The 17,126-nt window shown below is 43.1% G+C and overlaps 3 protein-coding genes across 3 annotated transcripts; 1 reads left to right on the top strand and 2 right to left on the bottom strand. All coding sequences in view use genetic code 11, as the record gives it.

Annotated features, from left to right (window-relative positions):
* Positions 1-7,451: 7,451 nt before the first annotated feature.
* Positions 7,452-9,238, bottom strand: EGR_00628 (60S ribosomal protein L7a; the record flags this gene model as incomplete). The annotated part of the gene is made up of 6 exons (XM_024489877.1): positions 7,452-7,556; positions 7,590-7,659; positions 7,697-8,048; positions 8,083-8,446; positions 8,493-8,582; positions 9,053-9,238. The coding sequence occupies 6 exons, from the start codon at positions 9,236-9,238 to the stop codon at positions 7,452-7,454; spliced, it is 1,167 nt and encodes a 388-aa protein (XP_024355874.1).
* A 415-nt stretch (positions 9,239-9,653) lies between these two features.
* EGR_00627 (Hsc70-interacting protein) lies at positions 9,654-11,157 on the top strand (the record flags this gene model as incomplete). The annotated part of the gene is made up of 9 exons (XM_024489876.1): positions 9,654-9,766; positions 9,798-9,916; positions 9,958-10,180; positions 10,218-10,328; positions 10,369-10,471; positions 10,527-10,643; positions 10,714-10,818; positions 10,894-11,077; positions 11,144-11,157. The coding sequence occupies 9 exons, from the start codon at positions 9,654-9,656 to the stop codon at positions 11,155-11,157; spliced, it is 1,089 nt and encodes a 362-aa protein (XP_024355873.1).
* A 1,318-nt stretch (positions 11,158-12,475) lies between these two features.
* Positions 12,476-14,890, bottom strand: EGR_00626 (hypothetical protein; the record flags this gene model as incomplete). Its single annotated transcript, XM_024489875.1, has 2 exons — positions 12,476-13,235; positions 14,148-14,890. The coding sequence occupies 2 exons, from the start codon at positions 14,888-14,890 to the stop codon at positions 12,476-12,478; spliced, it is 1,503 nt and encodes a 500-aa protein (XP_024355872.1).
* Between the last annotated feature and the right edge of the window lie 2,236 nt (positions 14,891-17,126).

Here is a 17,126-nt window from a genome sequence, read left to right as displayed (position 1 = left end):
AAACTTCCACTTACGCGGCGGAGACGACCCTGGCAAGATCCTTGAGATTGCCACGAACAGTGTCGGTGAGCACATAAGCGTTGTGCACCACACCATCCTTCCCATGGGACCTATCAAGCGGTCCTTGGGGTACCCAGTAGCCCTCTACACATACGAAACCTGAGTTGCCTTCCTGAGTAGGAGGTAAAGGGAGGGGTTGGAAGAAGAGCTGACGACAGAGAACTTCTTTATCCCTTTTAAGTGTCGACGATTGGGGCAGTGTGGCGAGGAGGTGAGACTGAATTAAACGCTCCAGGGCTGGACGACTGCTGCGACCGACCTGGGAGCCGAAGCTGAAGAGGAAGCCCTAACAGACAGGATGAAATACGAGTTGAATAGGTGAGCAAATCTAGTGTGCTCTCGGTTGAACACAATGCAATACATCCCCTACCACGTGGCCAACTGTTAATTAGAAAAATTATCAGTTAAATTATGCAATAATCTTGATTGTGCTTTTTTAACCGCACTAAAGCAATCACATTATTTTAATCGACTCAAATAGACGGAGAATTTTGACGAAAAATTATTATCAAAATTCAGGCTGCAATGGTTGAAGACTCGGGAGTTCAAAAGACCCACTACCAACTTTTACGACTATTTTTTGGTGGAAAATTGTTGTGACACTTTTCAGTCGCAAGTACTTTTTACCGAGCTTAGTTGTAGGGGGCTCTTTAAAGACATTTTTTAAGAATTATCTCAACTGGAAGTAGAAAGTAAAGAATCCTTCACGCATTGCCGAGAAAATAAAAACGTACCTTCAATATTTCTAAAGGAAACTGCAGTTGATCCCATTAATTCATGGTGAAATTACAAAATGTTAAAGTGCAATTTGAATGCATGTCAAGAGTACAAAGGGAATTTTTAAAATGAAAAGTTTTGAGCGAGTAATGCTTAAGTGAAATTCAAATAGTTCTTGAAGGTGAAAGCGAACATACCTTTGAACCTATGACAGCCAATTGAGGTTAAACGATCTTAGGTTTTGATTTATGAAATGCAAACAAAAACACCAAGTCCTGGGTTTCAATAATTGGCAGTTTAAAATCTTCCTCTAAAGGAATAAACTTACTTCATAAAGCGATCGCAAAAGGCCCCCGTGGTAGCCCCGAGATGCCTCAGTTAGAGCACGACAGAGCGTTCGCAAACTGTAATACAGCAAAATCTGTTAAGACGGTTGTTGTTGATAGAGTTAGTGCAGTAGAACGACACCCCAAGTATGCAAGCGGAGAACAGGTGGATAAATTCCTAGGCAAAAAGATGAAATTTTCTTAAGGTGGATGTATAAGACGGTAAAATAGGTAGTTGAATAGATATGTGACAGGGAGGAAAATCTCAGAAGTCAGTACCAAAAGTAATAAATCTAAGCCCAAAACGAAAAAACCAAAAACAGCCTTTAAGATTGAAAAACTCCTCGAGAAGTGCAAAGAAGGAAAAAAAGGAAGGGAGAAGGTAGTGAACCTGAAACAGGGCCGCTGTCCGACACCATCAACCAGACCATCTGCAGCGGCCTTTTTAAGAGCAACGTAGAGTTGGACGACAGCCGATATCTGAGCAGCTGAGGGCCCAAGAGCGAGGAGGTAGGTGCGCACCAACAGCGCCAGGTCCTCTCGATCGGCTGCCGACATAGCGGGATCGAGCTCTGCCACGCGTACCTCCGTGAAGCGATTCCGCAGCCCTGTCGGCAGCTCTCGCTTTCCCACATCCGTCGAGGGGTTCATCGCCGCAAACAATTGAAAGTCCGGGTGGCGCTTCACTGGCTCAAGGTCACTGGCCGGTGAAGGATGAGATAGGAGAACAGTAATTAAGACTAAAAGACTTATGAATTCATTGCTGGCTAGTTCAAACTGTTTAAACTACCACTACCTACTAATAAAATAGTAATATCGGTGAGCCCTTGCGATTGTCATAAACATCGCCCCCAATGGTACAAATTACCTCAAGGAGTCTAAGTGACTGATTTACAGAAAACAACCATTCGATGGAACACATAGAACCGTAATTAGGTCCTTCAAAGGAACCCACCATCGGTGCAGTACACTCCTGACAAAAAAATTCGCCAATCCTCATAGTTTTGCTTAGAGTCGTTTCCGTAAACTATTACAGAACTGACACAGAGGACTAAAAATTATGGCAGTAGATTGGTAGAACTGGCGATCAAATGGCCCAAAGTTGATACATGAAGCATCGCGTTCGTAAATACATTAACCAGATTATACGAACTATCTCAAGGAATTGAATAAGGTTTGGTTAATTGAAGGTGCCAATTTCAAAGTACCATCATTAGAAAATATTCTCTAGGAATCCGAAATCGGTATTTTTTCATTTGACCCCAAAGTATGTTTCTGTCACTGCAACACACTGCTGCTACCCTTTTGATGAATCTTGAAAAGGTAATTTAAAGTTATTTTCTAAGTCCACTTTAAAACTCGTATGCCCAGGGGGTTTCGTTTCATTTATTTGCTAATCTTAGGCCAATCAACCAGATACCGCATTTATGGTTATTGCTCTGTTGTGAAAAGAAAACCGTTGCGAGTAGATAGAAAAAGTATGGCAACAATAATGATACATAAGTTGGTCAAAGTTGAGTTTTAAAGAAGAATGAATTTGTTGTCAAAACAATATATTGGTTAGCTGACAAAGATTGGCCAAATTTTGGCACGTGAAATGACGACTCTAAGTCCATTAGCATTTAAAGTGGTCCGGAACCAGTAATTACTGGAAAAATGAATAAAAGTTGTTCTTTAATAAAATGAAATCGATTTATTTAGATCCGCATAAATGGCCCAAACCGCGTGATAAAAGATCGAAAGAGTATCAAAAAGTGGATCTTAAGTTTAATCTAGGCAAGCAGAAATGTTTACTAAACACCATTATCTTCTCGATGAAGCTTCCAACCAAAATGCTTACAATTTTTGATTATAGTAACGCAACATCAAAGGGGTACTTTTGTCATATTACTCAGCCAATCACAAAATTGGCAAATTCATAACCTTTCCGATCATTATGATCTCAATGGCAAAAACATCGGCGTCGGACATATAAACCAACAGAACTCTTGGTAACTGTTTAGAAAGACTTACCCCCTATCGACAAGAGTAACAGAGTTCTGAGCGGAGTCCAGTAGGCCCGATAGACAGTCGAGCAATTCCACAGGCGCGAGGTTGATTTCGTCAAGGAGAACCCAATCTCCATCCTCCAAGGCTCGAACCAGTGCACCTTCAATGAAAGCGAAGGCCAACGAAGAGGAAGAGGTACCATTAACAGAGGAGGCAAGGGTCAGCCGCCGCTCTAATGCCTCCAACTCGTTCCATAGCGACTGCCACTCAGCAAGTGAAGCTTTCTGGTGGCCGGCACCACAACTGTCACCGCTTTCAGAGGAGAGCTTTCGAATGGCAGCTGCTGCAGGATGCTTCAGCAGAGTCAGCAGGTCACGCCAATGGCCGGAGGTGGTGCGGCTCTGGTTGGATATAGAAAACAAATAAGAAAATATGCTCCAAAAAGACAGAATTTCTAACCTCCTTGATGTAATATAACTTTTAAAATTTGCCCTGAAAAAAATGCAATTTACCAGTACAGTTTCACGTTGATTATTTGAAAACCAAAGAATGTGATTTTGTAAGCAGTCTGGATTAGGGAAGAAATCTATTTCGGAATGTCTTGGTTACCCTAGACCGCGAATGCAAATTCTCAGTCACAAAACAAATATTATATCCATGTGTAAATAATGCGTTATCAGTGCCACTAAATTCAATGCAATGATAACGGACTAATAAAACGAATTTTGAGAAACAAAGATAGGTTAGGAACTGCAAAACGAAGATATTAAAGAGAATTTCCGGTAAATTTGGAGCATGAAAAATGGTTGTTATGGAGTTGATTGCGTTTTTCTCTAAGGATAATTTCGTCAACGCCCGAGTACCACACAAACAGACTAGTCGTCAGTAATAGTTTCACTAGGTTCAAATGTCCAAGAACACCCAAGTGCCATCTCCACAAGAAAACGGACAGGTGGTACTCCTCTGCCATGCAGTATGATTAAAGGAAATGACTAAATTTAGCATTTGAATCCCATTGACTAGTTTTGCCATGTATTTTGGGTGTTCTGCTTATCCATTTTCGACTATTCAAGAAAACATCACCAAAGCAAAGGGAACTTTACTAGAATTACAGTGTAGATTGTAATTCTTTTTCCTTTGATGGCAATTTCTTTACCTTCAACCGCGGAAGTGTCCTACAAAATGTTTTGAACTTCATATAACAAAGGTGTTCGGTATAGAAGATATGAGTAGGTTTTCACTGTCTTCAAAAGTTATGGCTTTGTTGAAGTTCTGAAAATGTATGCCGCAATGTTAAAGGAAGATCCAAGGCCTGATTTTTTAAACTTGCACAGAAGTCGCGTTGAAGGATGACTATATTAAAAAGTAATTTTGGATTTCCATCTTAATCCAACCTAACAAAAGCGACGGTTGAATTGGGTTATTAAATTAGACGCCAGTCCTAATACATTACCAATTATTGCTTCTTCAGAAGGCACGTATAAAAACAAGTTCAATCGCATCAACTAATTTCAGGTATGCAAAGTTTTTACAGTAATGAACGAACGAACCTGGATGTGTCCCAGAAACTGCCTATTCGACTCCAACCGAAAAGTCTTCACAAAGAGATTCTCAAACCTCTCCTTCACAGGATTGACGAGAGCTCGCGAGTCCACCGGCTTGAAGCCACCGAGGAGATCCACACTATCCGACTGCTGGCTTAGATTGAGCACCCGCAGTCGACGACCCGCCATCAGAGCGAGGCGCTGAACGGCTGAGGTCTTACCGGTGCCTGTCTCACCTACAAGGAGCACAGGCTCCGCATGCTCTACCGCCACCGCCAATTGTTCCATCAGCGCGCACACTAGCCGTGTGTCAGCGAATATCTGCCTTGACGATCTACGCCAAAAAGACCTCAAGCACTCAGAAAAGCACTATAGATTGAAATTTGTGCAAAGGAGGAGAAACTCACTTAGAGAGCTGAAGTTCCCAGTGAACCGACTTTTTAATGGGAAGAACGGCTCGCCCCGCTTCGACCTGAGTAAGAGCAGAGTTAATGTGCAATTTAGGTTTCCGTGATTTCCAGACTTTAGAGGACTGCTCTCGAGAGAAGTTGAAGATCCCGCCCAATTGGACAGCCACATCATCACGAGTAATACCGATGGGTTGGGAACAAACGAAACAGTCGAGGGCATCGAGATAGAGGTGAAGAGAAGCATCCGCATTGCCGGAAGTCTTCAGAGCTCGAGAGAGAAATTTAAAGAAGTCGCGTGAACAGACAAGACGTTGATTGTGAGAATTGGATATTGCGATATCTTTCAGCAGAGGGAAGGACAAAAGACGCTTCGCGAGAGGCAAGAGGTCTGGATTGCGAGCTTTAATAATCTAAAGTTCAAATAGGTTGTTTTTGCCTTTGTACAATGGTTGTTAGTCAAGTAGATAATTAAACACACCTTCTGAATTGTTTCCGCCGACATACCACTCATGTAAATAACAAAGCAGTTATTGGAATATACATCGGACTCAGAAATCTGATCAGAGAGCCCAACAGACGAGGAAATTGTGCGACGTGTAAGAAGCAATCTGAAATCTGGATGACAAGGCACGGGTTCACCAGTATTAGGATAGAGAATCTGTGCAGCAATGTCATTCGCCCTACGTAAAATGGGACTTAAGACAATGGATAGATCATCGGAGCCTTTGTCGACATCTTCCAAAATTAACCATTTCCCTGAGGTCATACAGCTGATAAGAGGTCCAGGACGCCAAACAAAAACTCCAGGGGTGTTTGAACAGCAGTAAACCCCAAGAAGGGCTTTCGTATCAGTTTGCTCGCTAATCTGCATGCGGAAGGTCGGAACCGAGCGGGACTTTGCAAGGAAATCGATGACTGCTGTTTTCCCACAGCCAACAGAACCACAAACAAGGGGGACCTCATTGCGATCAATAGCAAGAGCGATAGAAGCAACAGTATCCATGATCCAAGGAAGCGTAATAAAGTCAGTGTCTGAAGAAACGAATTTATCAGAATTCTTCGCTGATTCAACGTAAGAAGAGGAACACTTGAGAGAGTTTAACCCCAGATCAACTGATGAGAATAAACCAGCATCTCTTGATCTAGATGGATTCAGACCATCTGTTCTCCTCCTTTTTGACTTATGCACGCTTATTCCAATAGACTTACGCGTCTTTCTACAAAGGTTAACTGAAAAAAAAATAAATAAATTTACCCCGACATAAAGCAAGCAATGGAAACCACGCCTCGTTGTTATATAGGGCGCTACGACCCGATAATATTAAGTGTATTCGCGAAAATAGTCAAACAGAAAATGTTTTTTTTGAAATGAAAACTTTTGTAGAAAAACTTTACTTCTAAAAGAAATGCAATATCTTTTAGAAAGTTGGGACAATTAGGAAGCCGTTTTTAAGACCCACCAAAAGCCAAAAGTTAATGCTTCTAGGCTATATACCGCTCTAAAATAAAAACTTTAAACCTAAAACAGCACTTCAGGCAGCATGATTCAACACATCGTGGCGCCTCATATCTTCTCCAATGTAATGTGGAAGAACAGATATTATAAATTCTCGGAGCAGCTGAGAGGCTAACATCGTCTAAATTCGCCTCATCACTGTGCCCGCTCAAGACCCTTAAGTAGATTGACCGTGCTTTCCCTATTGCATGGACCATTTTGTACGAACTGGCTTATAGACCATTCGATGGCTGGCAGGAAATTTGATGATCTCCTGACTAGGAATGCGGGCATCCACCAAGTAGCGACTATTGATCTTCCGCAAAGGTTTTATGCGCTTAACAGGAGACCCGCTTTTGTAAACGAACAGGCCGGCGTCCGTGACGCACACACCAGCATGTTTCTGCCCGCCGCCTCGCAGAACATACGACAGCCACGAAAGGCGGGCCAAACCGTACCACGCCCCACATCACACGACAACCCCGCGCCGGACCACACGTAACACAACAAAGCTAAGACCAACGCCGCTTGCACAACCAGCACCTCTGCACTGAAAGACAAACGGTCCAAACTGGCAAATTTGGAACGGATTCAAGGATCCGAAATGACCGCAAATCCCCTGGATCGCACTTATCTATTTGCCAACGGAAAGCGCCGGTACCAAGGCCGTATCCCCCCAGAGAAGAGAATCGCAGTCAGCGACGGGACGCAGCGAACCCAGCAATGGAGAAAAAAAAGCCAAGGCAACCCAATGTTGGCGTAGACGTGGCACCCCATGTAGGGAGCCGGACCTAACCACTACCCAACGGCCTGGAGTAGACAGATCCCCAAATGACGGCACCGCCCAAACTTGTACCGGGAATGAAAAAAAATAAACATTGAGCCGTAAAAAGATTACTTATTAAATACTTCAGCCCATCTTCAGCTTCAGTTCCTTCGCCTTTGCCCTCTCCAGCTTGGCAACACGCGCGAGTGACTTCGATCCCATGATGCCACCGCCCCAATGTTTACGGATCTAATTCTGTAAAACACACAAATACAAACTTACCTCATCGTAGCGATCATTGAAGTTCGTCTTTACAGTCTGCACGATTTTCGCGAGACGTGGCTTATCCTCACTTCAAAAAATGTAAAAATGGAAAATAATAGACATACGCCTTTACCGTAGTGAAAGCCAAACAGGTGCATGTCTTCCTATGCACAAGTCGGCCAAGACGAGCCTTGCCCTTGATGATGGCATAGGGAACACCCATTTTACGGCAAAGAGCAGGGAGGAAGAGCACAATCTCAATTGGGTCGACATCATGAGCGATGAGAACAAGCTGGGCCTTCTTGCCCATAACTGAGGCAGTAACTTCACGTACTCCAGACCTAAAGCACGGCCGCCTTTCTTGAGGGGCATCAGGAGCCCCACCGGCACGCTTTTGAGCCCGATGTGTAAGTTGAGCTTTCTTGGCCTGTTTGGTTAGCGGCCTGTACTTATTGCAAAGATTAAAAATCTGCAGTGCTAACAAGAATTAACAAAGAGGACACAACCTTACACGTTGATCGATCAAGGGCGTACGAAAACTGGTTAATTGGTGGAGGAACCTTTAAACGCTTCTTCAAAATGGCCTTTTTCCTTTGCAACTCAATGTACTTGGGCCATTTAACAAAGCGATACACATTCCGTCTAGGCTGGATAGCCTGACCAATACCAAAGTTCTTTGGCCTCTTTTGAATAAGAGGATTTTTCTTGGTAGGCTTCTTAACCTCCGGAGCGGCACTCTTCTTAGCTATGTCAGGCAGGGCAGCGATCTTGGACCTCCCTTTGCCCTTTACACCTTTTTCAGGAAGTAGAGGCACATCTTGTGTCTTAACTTCCTTTATCTTCCTAGCCTTAATCACCTTTTTTTGGGTAACAGGCTAAAAAAAAGAACAAAGATGAGGAGACCCTAACCTCGGCACCTACCATGACCAACTTTTCAACTAAGGCGCCAATAGGAGTGGACAGGCAGCTTAAACGCGATTCCGTTAAACGAAAACATAACCTACCTAATGACTTGAAATCAAGAATTCGTGCTACCATTTTCATTTAGGCACCAAATGATAATTTGAGATCTGTAAATAGAAGATCTGCGACTCAAATCGCAAATAAAAAGGCTACGCCTTACCGGAAACTGGAGTTATTTCACCACACTTTAATGGATAGATGCACATATAAAAAATAATGATGACGCTAGCTTCGCTCACCTATTTGCTTGATATTTCATGCATTCTCGCACAGATTAAGCTCTTCGTCCAACTGATCAACTACTTTACTAAAGTTGCAGAGCGAATTCATTACCGATCGTTTTATTCCTTCTCTCTTCGCAAGCTCTCTAGGTTTAGTAACAACTATGTACTTTGCTTGTGTTTGACACTGCGACGTCGCCTAATTGCTAAGATCGGCCTAGGCACGAAACAAATCCAAAGAAATACATTGCAACTCCGACCCTCCTAGGCAGCCGAATCCTGTACTGCACGGGATACCTGGACGGCCGAGTCCGACCCCCGGGGCGATTGCACCCATCCGCTTCCGCCGCCACCACCCCTAGGCTCGGACCCCGTTAAAGCCTGTTTCTGAGACGCACCGACTACCCTAGCGAGCACATCAGATTCTGTCACCCGGCCTAACTTATACGCTGAGAAGCCTAGATGGTGCACCAGCACTCCCATTAACCTCGGCGCACCAGAACCCACTTGCGTTAACCCGAACTTTATGCGGGCTACTTTATTCCGTCTACGTCTAAAATGTGCCACATTTTACCAATTTCACATTATGCGAAAAACCAGAGTAACCCATAGGCTAAGGCGGAATGGGAACTACCGAAGTGGTAATTAGTGCTACTTGGGTGATTGCCGCATTTTGATTGGCAGTTGTTTTCCTCCTCCCTTATTTTTTATCTTTCTCTCGAGGATTTGGATGGCATATATATATCCTTAGGCAACGTAGCAAATGCAATTTTCGGAAGCGAATGACTTGAACAATTCATTTGCCCCGCTTTTTACACTCTTTGTCATAAATTATTACGTACACTCGCCTTATTGACCTTGAATTTAAACGAGAACAATCGCTATTGTTCTCACCGTGATGTTGCCGCCACAGCTTTTGAGAGATGCGGAACGGTTTGTTGGAATCCTTAAAGGGGATCCAGGCCTGCTGCATACTCCTGAGCTCAAGTTCTTAAAGGAATACTTAGAAAGGTATTTTTATGTGTTCTATCTATTCTTTTAGTCTCGGGGCCACAATTCCTCCACGCAAAACATCCCGTGATTCGCCACCACAACATCAGAAGACTCCTGAGAAAGAATCTGAATCTTCAGAGGAGCCAGAGAGCGAAGAGTCTGAGCTTGGTAATAGTTATTAGTCTTGTTTATAATCCGTTTCCTTGAAGAATTCGATACATCTGGCGTTATAGAGGAGGAGTCAGATGAACCTCAACCCATGGGTGATGACACAGCTGAAGTGACTGAGGAAATGATCGGAAAAGCCGAGGAGAAGCGCTTTGAAGCTCAGACAAAGTTCTCAGACGGTGATTTTGAGGGCGCTGTGGCTCTCTTCACCGAGTCCATATCTGAAAATCCGCATGTGGCTGTTTCTTTTGCTAAAAGAGCAGCGTAAGTCCCCTTAACCACACGTTTTACCCTGCTTTAGTTGCTACTTCAAATTAAAAAAGCCCGCATCTGCTATTCGTGACTGCAATAAGGCTATCTCTCTAAATCCTGACTCTGCCGCCGCCTACAAGTGGCGTGGCCTTACCAATAAGTGAGTCCCTGTTGCTACTTAAACGTGAAAACTTCAAAAGGGCTCTTGGACACTGGGAGGAAGCTTATATGGATTTGCAAACGTCACTTAAACTTGATTACTCCGATGACGCTTATGAAGCTATGAAGGCAGTCGAGCCTAATGTAGGTTCACTTTTATGCCTATTGCCTAATCGTTATTTCCTCTTCGCGGCTCTAGTATCAGCGCATTCATGCGCACAAGTTGAAGTGGATGAGGAAGCGGGAGGAGAAGACGTTCAAGGAGCTGAAGAAGGCTCATGTAGCTCGTCAGAAGGCCTATGAGGAGGCAAAGCGAGTGAGTTCGGGTCGTCATTAGATACTTATTCCAGCTACTATTTTTGCCAATCTTTTTCCTACACTCTCAGCATAAAACCGAAGCCGACTTTCAGGCGGCTGAAGAAATGCCTTCCGGACTGCAAGACGCATTCAGTAAGATCTTATCAGATCCCGAACTAGTAGCTGCGATGCAGGTATAGTGCAGCAAGTGTATTAAATTCGCTGTCTGTGGCATCATAGTTGTCTATATAATAATTGTTTGCGTTCAGGACCCTGAGCTGCAGGCAGCTTTCACGCAGGGTATGACAAATCCCGCAGCTTTCAAAGCCGCAGCCAGCAACCCCAAATTTGCCGATTTGATGAAGAAAATGGGACAGAAGATGGGTGTGTCGGAGGATGCACAAGCAGCAGCAGCGCCAGGGGGATCGCGGATGAAACCCACTGGAGATGATGGTAGGTGATTGCAGTGTTTCTATTAGCATATTTCTGCGGCTCTTATTTGTTCTTCCCTACTTCTAGCAGATTTGGACTAGGTGTTGGTGGCAAGATCTGCGGTTGTTGATTCGCCTACTCGCTTGCTTCCATTGGTTTGTTAGCTCAAAACCAGTCCCCTTCGATACTTTCATCGGTGGTACCTTAGTATCTTCGTGAACCCAAGCAATAAAATTTTTCAAGAAAATTCAGTTTTTTGCTTCCCCCACGAGATGGGGCAATGTTGAGAAAGAATAGCTGATGGAAGTTAAGATATTAGGTCCCCGGGGCTTCGTGAATGAATTGTGCAGAAGGTGGGGGTTCCTCCCAGTTTAAAGCTCAGCGGATGTACACGCATCTAGGGTAGTTGGGGTCGTGGCTTTGCGCCACTTCAACATGCTCTGGCATGGGTAGGGATGTCGGTTCATTTCTCTAACATTTGGGGGTTGGGGCAATTGACTAGCTGCCGTGGCGGTGTTGATTGAAGGTTGGGGTCGTGAGGTAGATGAAGTGGTTAACACGGAGTTCAGCGGCTAAACTGTGAAAGGTTGTGGAGTAGCAGGTCTCAGTCGGTGTGGCGGAGCTGTATAGGCATTGTCAATTATTGGGGGTCTCAGGTTCGTAGGCACCTAGGCCTTGGTGGAGGGTAACTTCTAATACAAACGTATGGGAATATAAAAGAAGACCGGCAGAATTCAACTGGTAAAATGCGTCTTGGTTAATGTTCCTGTTCAACAAATTTGGTCTCGCCGAAGTGGTTATTTTAGCTAATTATTTGGGAGGAAGTTAGTGCCGAATACATACAGTTCTTCTACGCCAAAGATGCTACATGACATAAATTTGAAAACACTTTTTTCGTAGTCTCAAATAGTCAGCTGTTTATGTAAACTTATGTGCTTCCTGTGTAACTAATCTTATTTGTGGTTCAGATATGGATCTGGACTGAGAAATGTAACGCAAGTTATTTGATAGCATTTACGGAAATTACTTTAAGTAGAACGTCGAGATCGATTAGATACACCGTTGTTCATTAATTCTCCCATTACTTTCCAACTTTCTGATTCTAACGCCAGCAAGGACCATATCAGAAGGGTGGAATATTGTTTTAAAATTCATCTAGTTACGAATTTGTGCCCGTAATATAACAAAATTTGATAAGTATTAGTTTCCAGTACATCTATTATACACTTAGTGATGTACAGGAATGAAAATTGTAATGAAGCTAGTTTTTAGAAATCTATACGTCAAATCAAGAGTTCTAGTATCACTATCCCACCATCTACAAGACCAGGGTGATTCAAAGACTATTTCTTATCAATACAGGTCCTAGAGCCAAGTCAAAAGCCAGAAAACTTGAAGATGAAGAGGCAACTGCCCCCTTTAATAGGCCTCAGCAGCAACTTGTCCCTCATTCTTCTTCATCTCCGAAATGATATAGCCAATCAGACCTTCCCCTTTGTGCTTGCAAGCGGGATGACGATGGCGATGAACTGCGGTGGAGGAGGTGAAGGAAGCGGAGGATCGTGAGATACCTCTGTACCGAGGACATCTACCACTATCCGCATGTTGCTCCGTCGCCATCTCGACAACCGCTCCTCCAGCCAATACCGGTGACATCCCCGAGACCGTCACTGTTGCCTCCTCTATCCCCACCTCCCCCGCCTTCGATTCTATCGTTGTAGTGTTGCTGCTCCCGCGCCCACGCAGCGTAATGCTTGCATTAAATTGTGGAAACACGTCGTCGAGAATGGAGCAACAGCGTTCCAAAGCGCCCAATGATGGCGCTTGGATACTGATTTGTTGGACAGATATGCCGTTTGCATTCTTGCGCACTGGGGTGAGCAATTGCACCAAGCAATGAGAACGTCGGCAAGTGGCGAGGATGCGGCGGTCCATGTTGTTGTTGAAGCACTTCAGCAAGGTCTCGTCCATCAGTGTCCAGAATTTGTAGTGCACAGGGTAGTAGGGTAGTCGGGTGGAACTGCACTGAGACTGTCGCTGGTTCTGATGACCACAGACACGTGTTTTAGTGGTCATCGGGCGCAGTTTCAACTCCTCATGGAGGCGGGATGTGCCAAATAAATGAAGGGACATCTTGTTGCGTCGTAAACCGCTCAATACTGTGGTGGGTGGAGGAAATCTAAGACCGATTTATATATTTATCTTTTATTCGTGAAGAGCCATGCTTTTGTCAATGCAAAAAAATTAACAAAAGAGTGACTGTAAAACGACCCCTCATCAAACCTTACATCTGAGAATTCTTTGACCCAAACATGCTGACTACAGAAGCCAAAAAAATTCTCTTGACATCTTGGAAAACTAAGAGGGGGATTTGGATTTTTATTGTAGAGCTGAAAAGTGGAAACCGGGGCTAGGATCTCTTGCTATTACACTAGTCCGCGGTTAGTAGTGAAAATTAGGTTTTTTCACTATTGTCATGCAACTAAGACAGCGTTCATTTATAATACGGTCAACTTTCCACGTAAGTAGTAGCCTTCTTGATCGGTTATGACCAAGGTATCTCAAAAAGTTCTCCAATGTACCAAGTCAGCCGCGCTATCGTTATTATTCAAATTTTTTTAGAATTTGCCTCGTGTTAACGGGCAGAGAGTCGTTTTTATTAGCTAAAATAGGGTATTGCCCATTTAAGAATCATTCTAAAATGTTTTAATGGAGGAAGAGATACAAGCGGTTTTATTTAAATCAACAATTTTATAAGTTTTATGCTGCTGCATTACATTAGGTAAATGCTAACTGATGTATTTACCATGTGTGATGATGGAATTTTTCAGTTCATGCTGAGGAAACAAATTTCTGACTGTCACTGGGACACGTTAAAATGACCGCAAATATCTCAAATAATGTTAATCGCATAAAATAATGACACTACATTATGACAATCACCGCATACCTCCTGGTTCTTGTTGAAAATGGGTGTGCTGGATTTGCCATATCATGACTTAGAGGCCTGACACCCATTAGTTTTAATGTCACTAACACTTCAGGCTGAAAATGCTCCAAGATTTTAAGATAGTTTGATGTCTAAACTCACCGCTTTAGGCAAACTTCAGCGTCATTTTCAATTCCAACACCGTCGAATTTCTCCAAATCATCCAAAAACCCTTGGAGTATGACTTCCTTTCCCTCCTCCTCGTTAAATCCAAGAATCTTTCCTGGTTCACATTCATTCTTCCCCTCTAGCGTTGCAGAGGCACTGTATTCGACGGCACTGGCAATAGAAGCATGTACATCTTCGTCCAGGCCCGAATCAATGCTGGATTCCGTCTTTCTGCAGTGCTGCCTTTCGCGTGAGACATCTCCGCCGCTGTTCTGCAAGCGTAGCAGCAGTTTTGTGACTAATCTTAGCCCATCCATAGAAGTCAAGGAGCCGCGGTCGTTGCAATTCTGGAGGCAGTTTCTTCTAGCTATTCGTTGCTCTTCAGCGAGACGATGAGACTCCTGCATGAGTAGGCAAATTAAGTCGTCTCTACCAACGGCTACTGAATTTCCTTTGAGTAGATCCATTTCCAGATTTGCCAGACCACTGAGAACCTTTACCTCATCGTCAAACAATTCCAGAAAGTCCATATCATCGGGGTTGGGTTTGGTCGCGTTCTGAGTATCGCCTGCAGACAGATCCTTTTTGATTAAGTTCCTGTGAGGCGAAGCAGGTGACAGTAACACCTCCTCGGGGTCCGAGAGTTGGCTACTCGATGGCTCGGAGAGCATTTCACTCTCTGTCCATTGGCAGGCCTTGCCGAAAAACCTATTTGAAGTGGAAGAACATTGACCCATTCCGCGCACGAAAGCAGTGGCGCGTAGCAAATGCTACCCCTTGGATAGCAGAAGAAATCAATTTATCGATTTTTTAAATATTTCAACAGTGAGTCAGCGCCTCTTTGTCTCTCTATCCCTTCAGCTGCCAGCATCTGCACGCAGTTTGAAAGCTCTCTACGGTGGATTATTGTCTTCTAGAGACTCCAATCACCTAGGCTCGTTGCCAAGGTTTTGGGCTCTGAGTGTTAATAATGGAAACGCCTTTCCTTAGTACTCTGAAACTAATTCTATTCTCCCATTTAGCTTTTTTAGTTCTTTACTTTGCACTCTCTCATAGGGCAAGTGAGAGAAGTTGATTATAGAAATATTTACAATTACAAGAGCATTGCAACTTTTCCCACAACGATTATACCATTGCAAGGGCGTGAGTGGAAATCCTGATTAATAAAAGAAAGGTTAAACATCTTGGCAAGTATAAACGGGGGAATGCTTCCTGTTTTGTTTGCTCTTAGTAGTACGTTAAAATATGTATTAACTGCACGAAGTTATCAAGCTGTTCATAGGACTTCCAAGCGCTTTTTTAGTAACATTGCATTTAATGCTTCTTAAAACTTACAAGTATCATTTCATCTACTTAGAAAATGATTTACTATAAATGTAATAATAAAATTAAGGAAACGGAGAATGAACAAACGTACCACTTATGAGTAGTAATGAATGCAGACTAGACTCTCGGGGTTTACAACCCTTGTCACCCATTGATTAAATACTGACTTAGTTTACCTTCTTGAACTAATTTTGTGTTAATCCTTAAAGTAATTTCCACATGTGTTTGTGAAAATGGTGTATTGCCGACTCATGTTGGTGTGGAATGTCTTCTTAAGGTTATTAAAAGCATGGGATCTAAAGGGAGAAAGTGATCATCACGTAATTGAGGTCACCTCAAAGGGTCAAATGGGAGTTGGCTTTTACTTTAGCAGAAATTTAATCACCTCATTTAGCTATTACTGGGCGTCATTTCAAAGCCTAGATCCAGTTTAAATGGGTTTGAGGTAATGAGATTTGCATTTAAATTTTATCGCATTTTCAAATGCACTTTACCTTAGTGCTTGTACGTCCTGAAAGCGTAACTGCAAAAAGTCAACATATTCATTGAGGGCTGCAATAAATCAATATGCGGTGAAAATGGGTTAGAAAGCTACTTGTCTTTTCAGCAAAAGTTAATTTTTCCAAATCCCTTTGGTATAAAAAACCCGTTTTACATCAAAAATACATGTTAGATATGACCGGAAGACTGACCTCCTCTAATCAGAGTTAAGTGGGACTATGATGCAACCTTGAGGCTGATATGTTTTTCTTCAATGGTGCAATTTTAAGAGAGTTTTGTCATAGTGAAAGGATTCTTTGAAATATATTTGATGTGAAATTCTACGATATTACGCCAGTTTCACATGGAAGCGCTTTGCAATATTCACGCCACCCCGACTGGGTGCTATTGCGCAACAATGAGTAAATCTTGAAATCTTAAACAGGTCCTATTGAAATGACATTATTTGCAGCTCAAAAATCATAATTTTAAGATTATAAGATGACAGCGGCCCAGTACCAGAGAGGCTAAATGCCAACGTGATTGAAGGGAAGGCAAGGGTTTACTTTAGAGAAATGATTCGTGTGCAGGATGATAGTAGAACACTTTCAAGAAGCCTTAAGGATTCATATCTACCGAATTTCGTCACCACCGTAATGCGTAAAAGTCACGTGAAGGCATGTTCGGGGTGGTACACAAGCCATAAGTCGGGGTGCTTTTGAGCATATTCTAGACGATTCCTTTAAAAAACGTCTACGTTTTTCTTTTTATAATTGGGTAACAAAGAAACAATTGGAGTCATTTAAGCCAGAATAAGCTGACCTGCAAATTCAATTCTTCCTGTACATTACCATTCTTCAAATGCAGATACCTCAACTATTAGCCTTGAAGTGGTGGCGTATTGCCAGGAAGTCGATGAGACAATAACAATTTTTACCAATAAAATATTTACTAAATTTTGATTTAGGTTGCAGTGGGCCGTTGACTACTCGGGTTAGGTAAATATTGCACAAATCAACGGTAGCTAACCTCTGATGCTTTAGGATGAAGGTAATTGCAATAACATCAAAAGCCGGCAAGGACACGAAAGCTCTTGAACTAAATCAAAAATACTGGCGTGCTTCTCCATTCAGCACGACAGAACGCAAAAGATTTGGCGTGCACTTG

Source organism: Echinococcus granulosus, assembly GCF_000524195.1.
Source record: "Echinococcus granulosus chromosome Unknown EG_S00002, whole genome shotgun sequence".
Lineage (NCBI taxonomy): Eukaryota > Metazoa > Platyhelminthes > Cestoda > Cyclophyllidea > Taeniidae > Echinococcus > Echinococcus granulosus.
The sequence above is the reverse complement of the archived record's forward strand: the minus strand, read 5'-3'. Positions and strand labels throughout refer to the sequence as shown.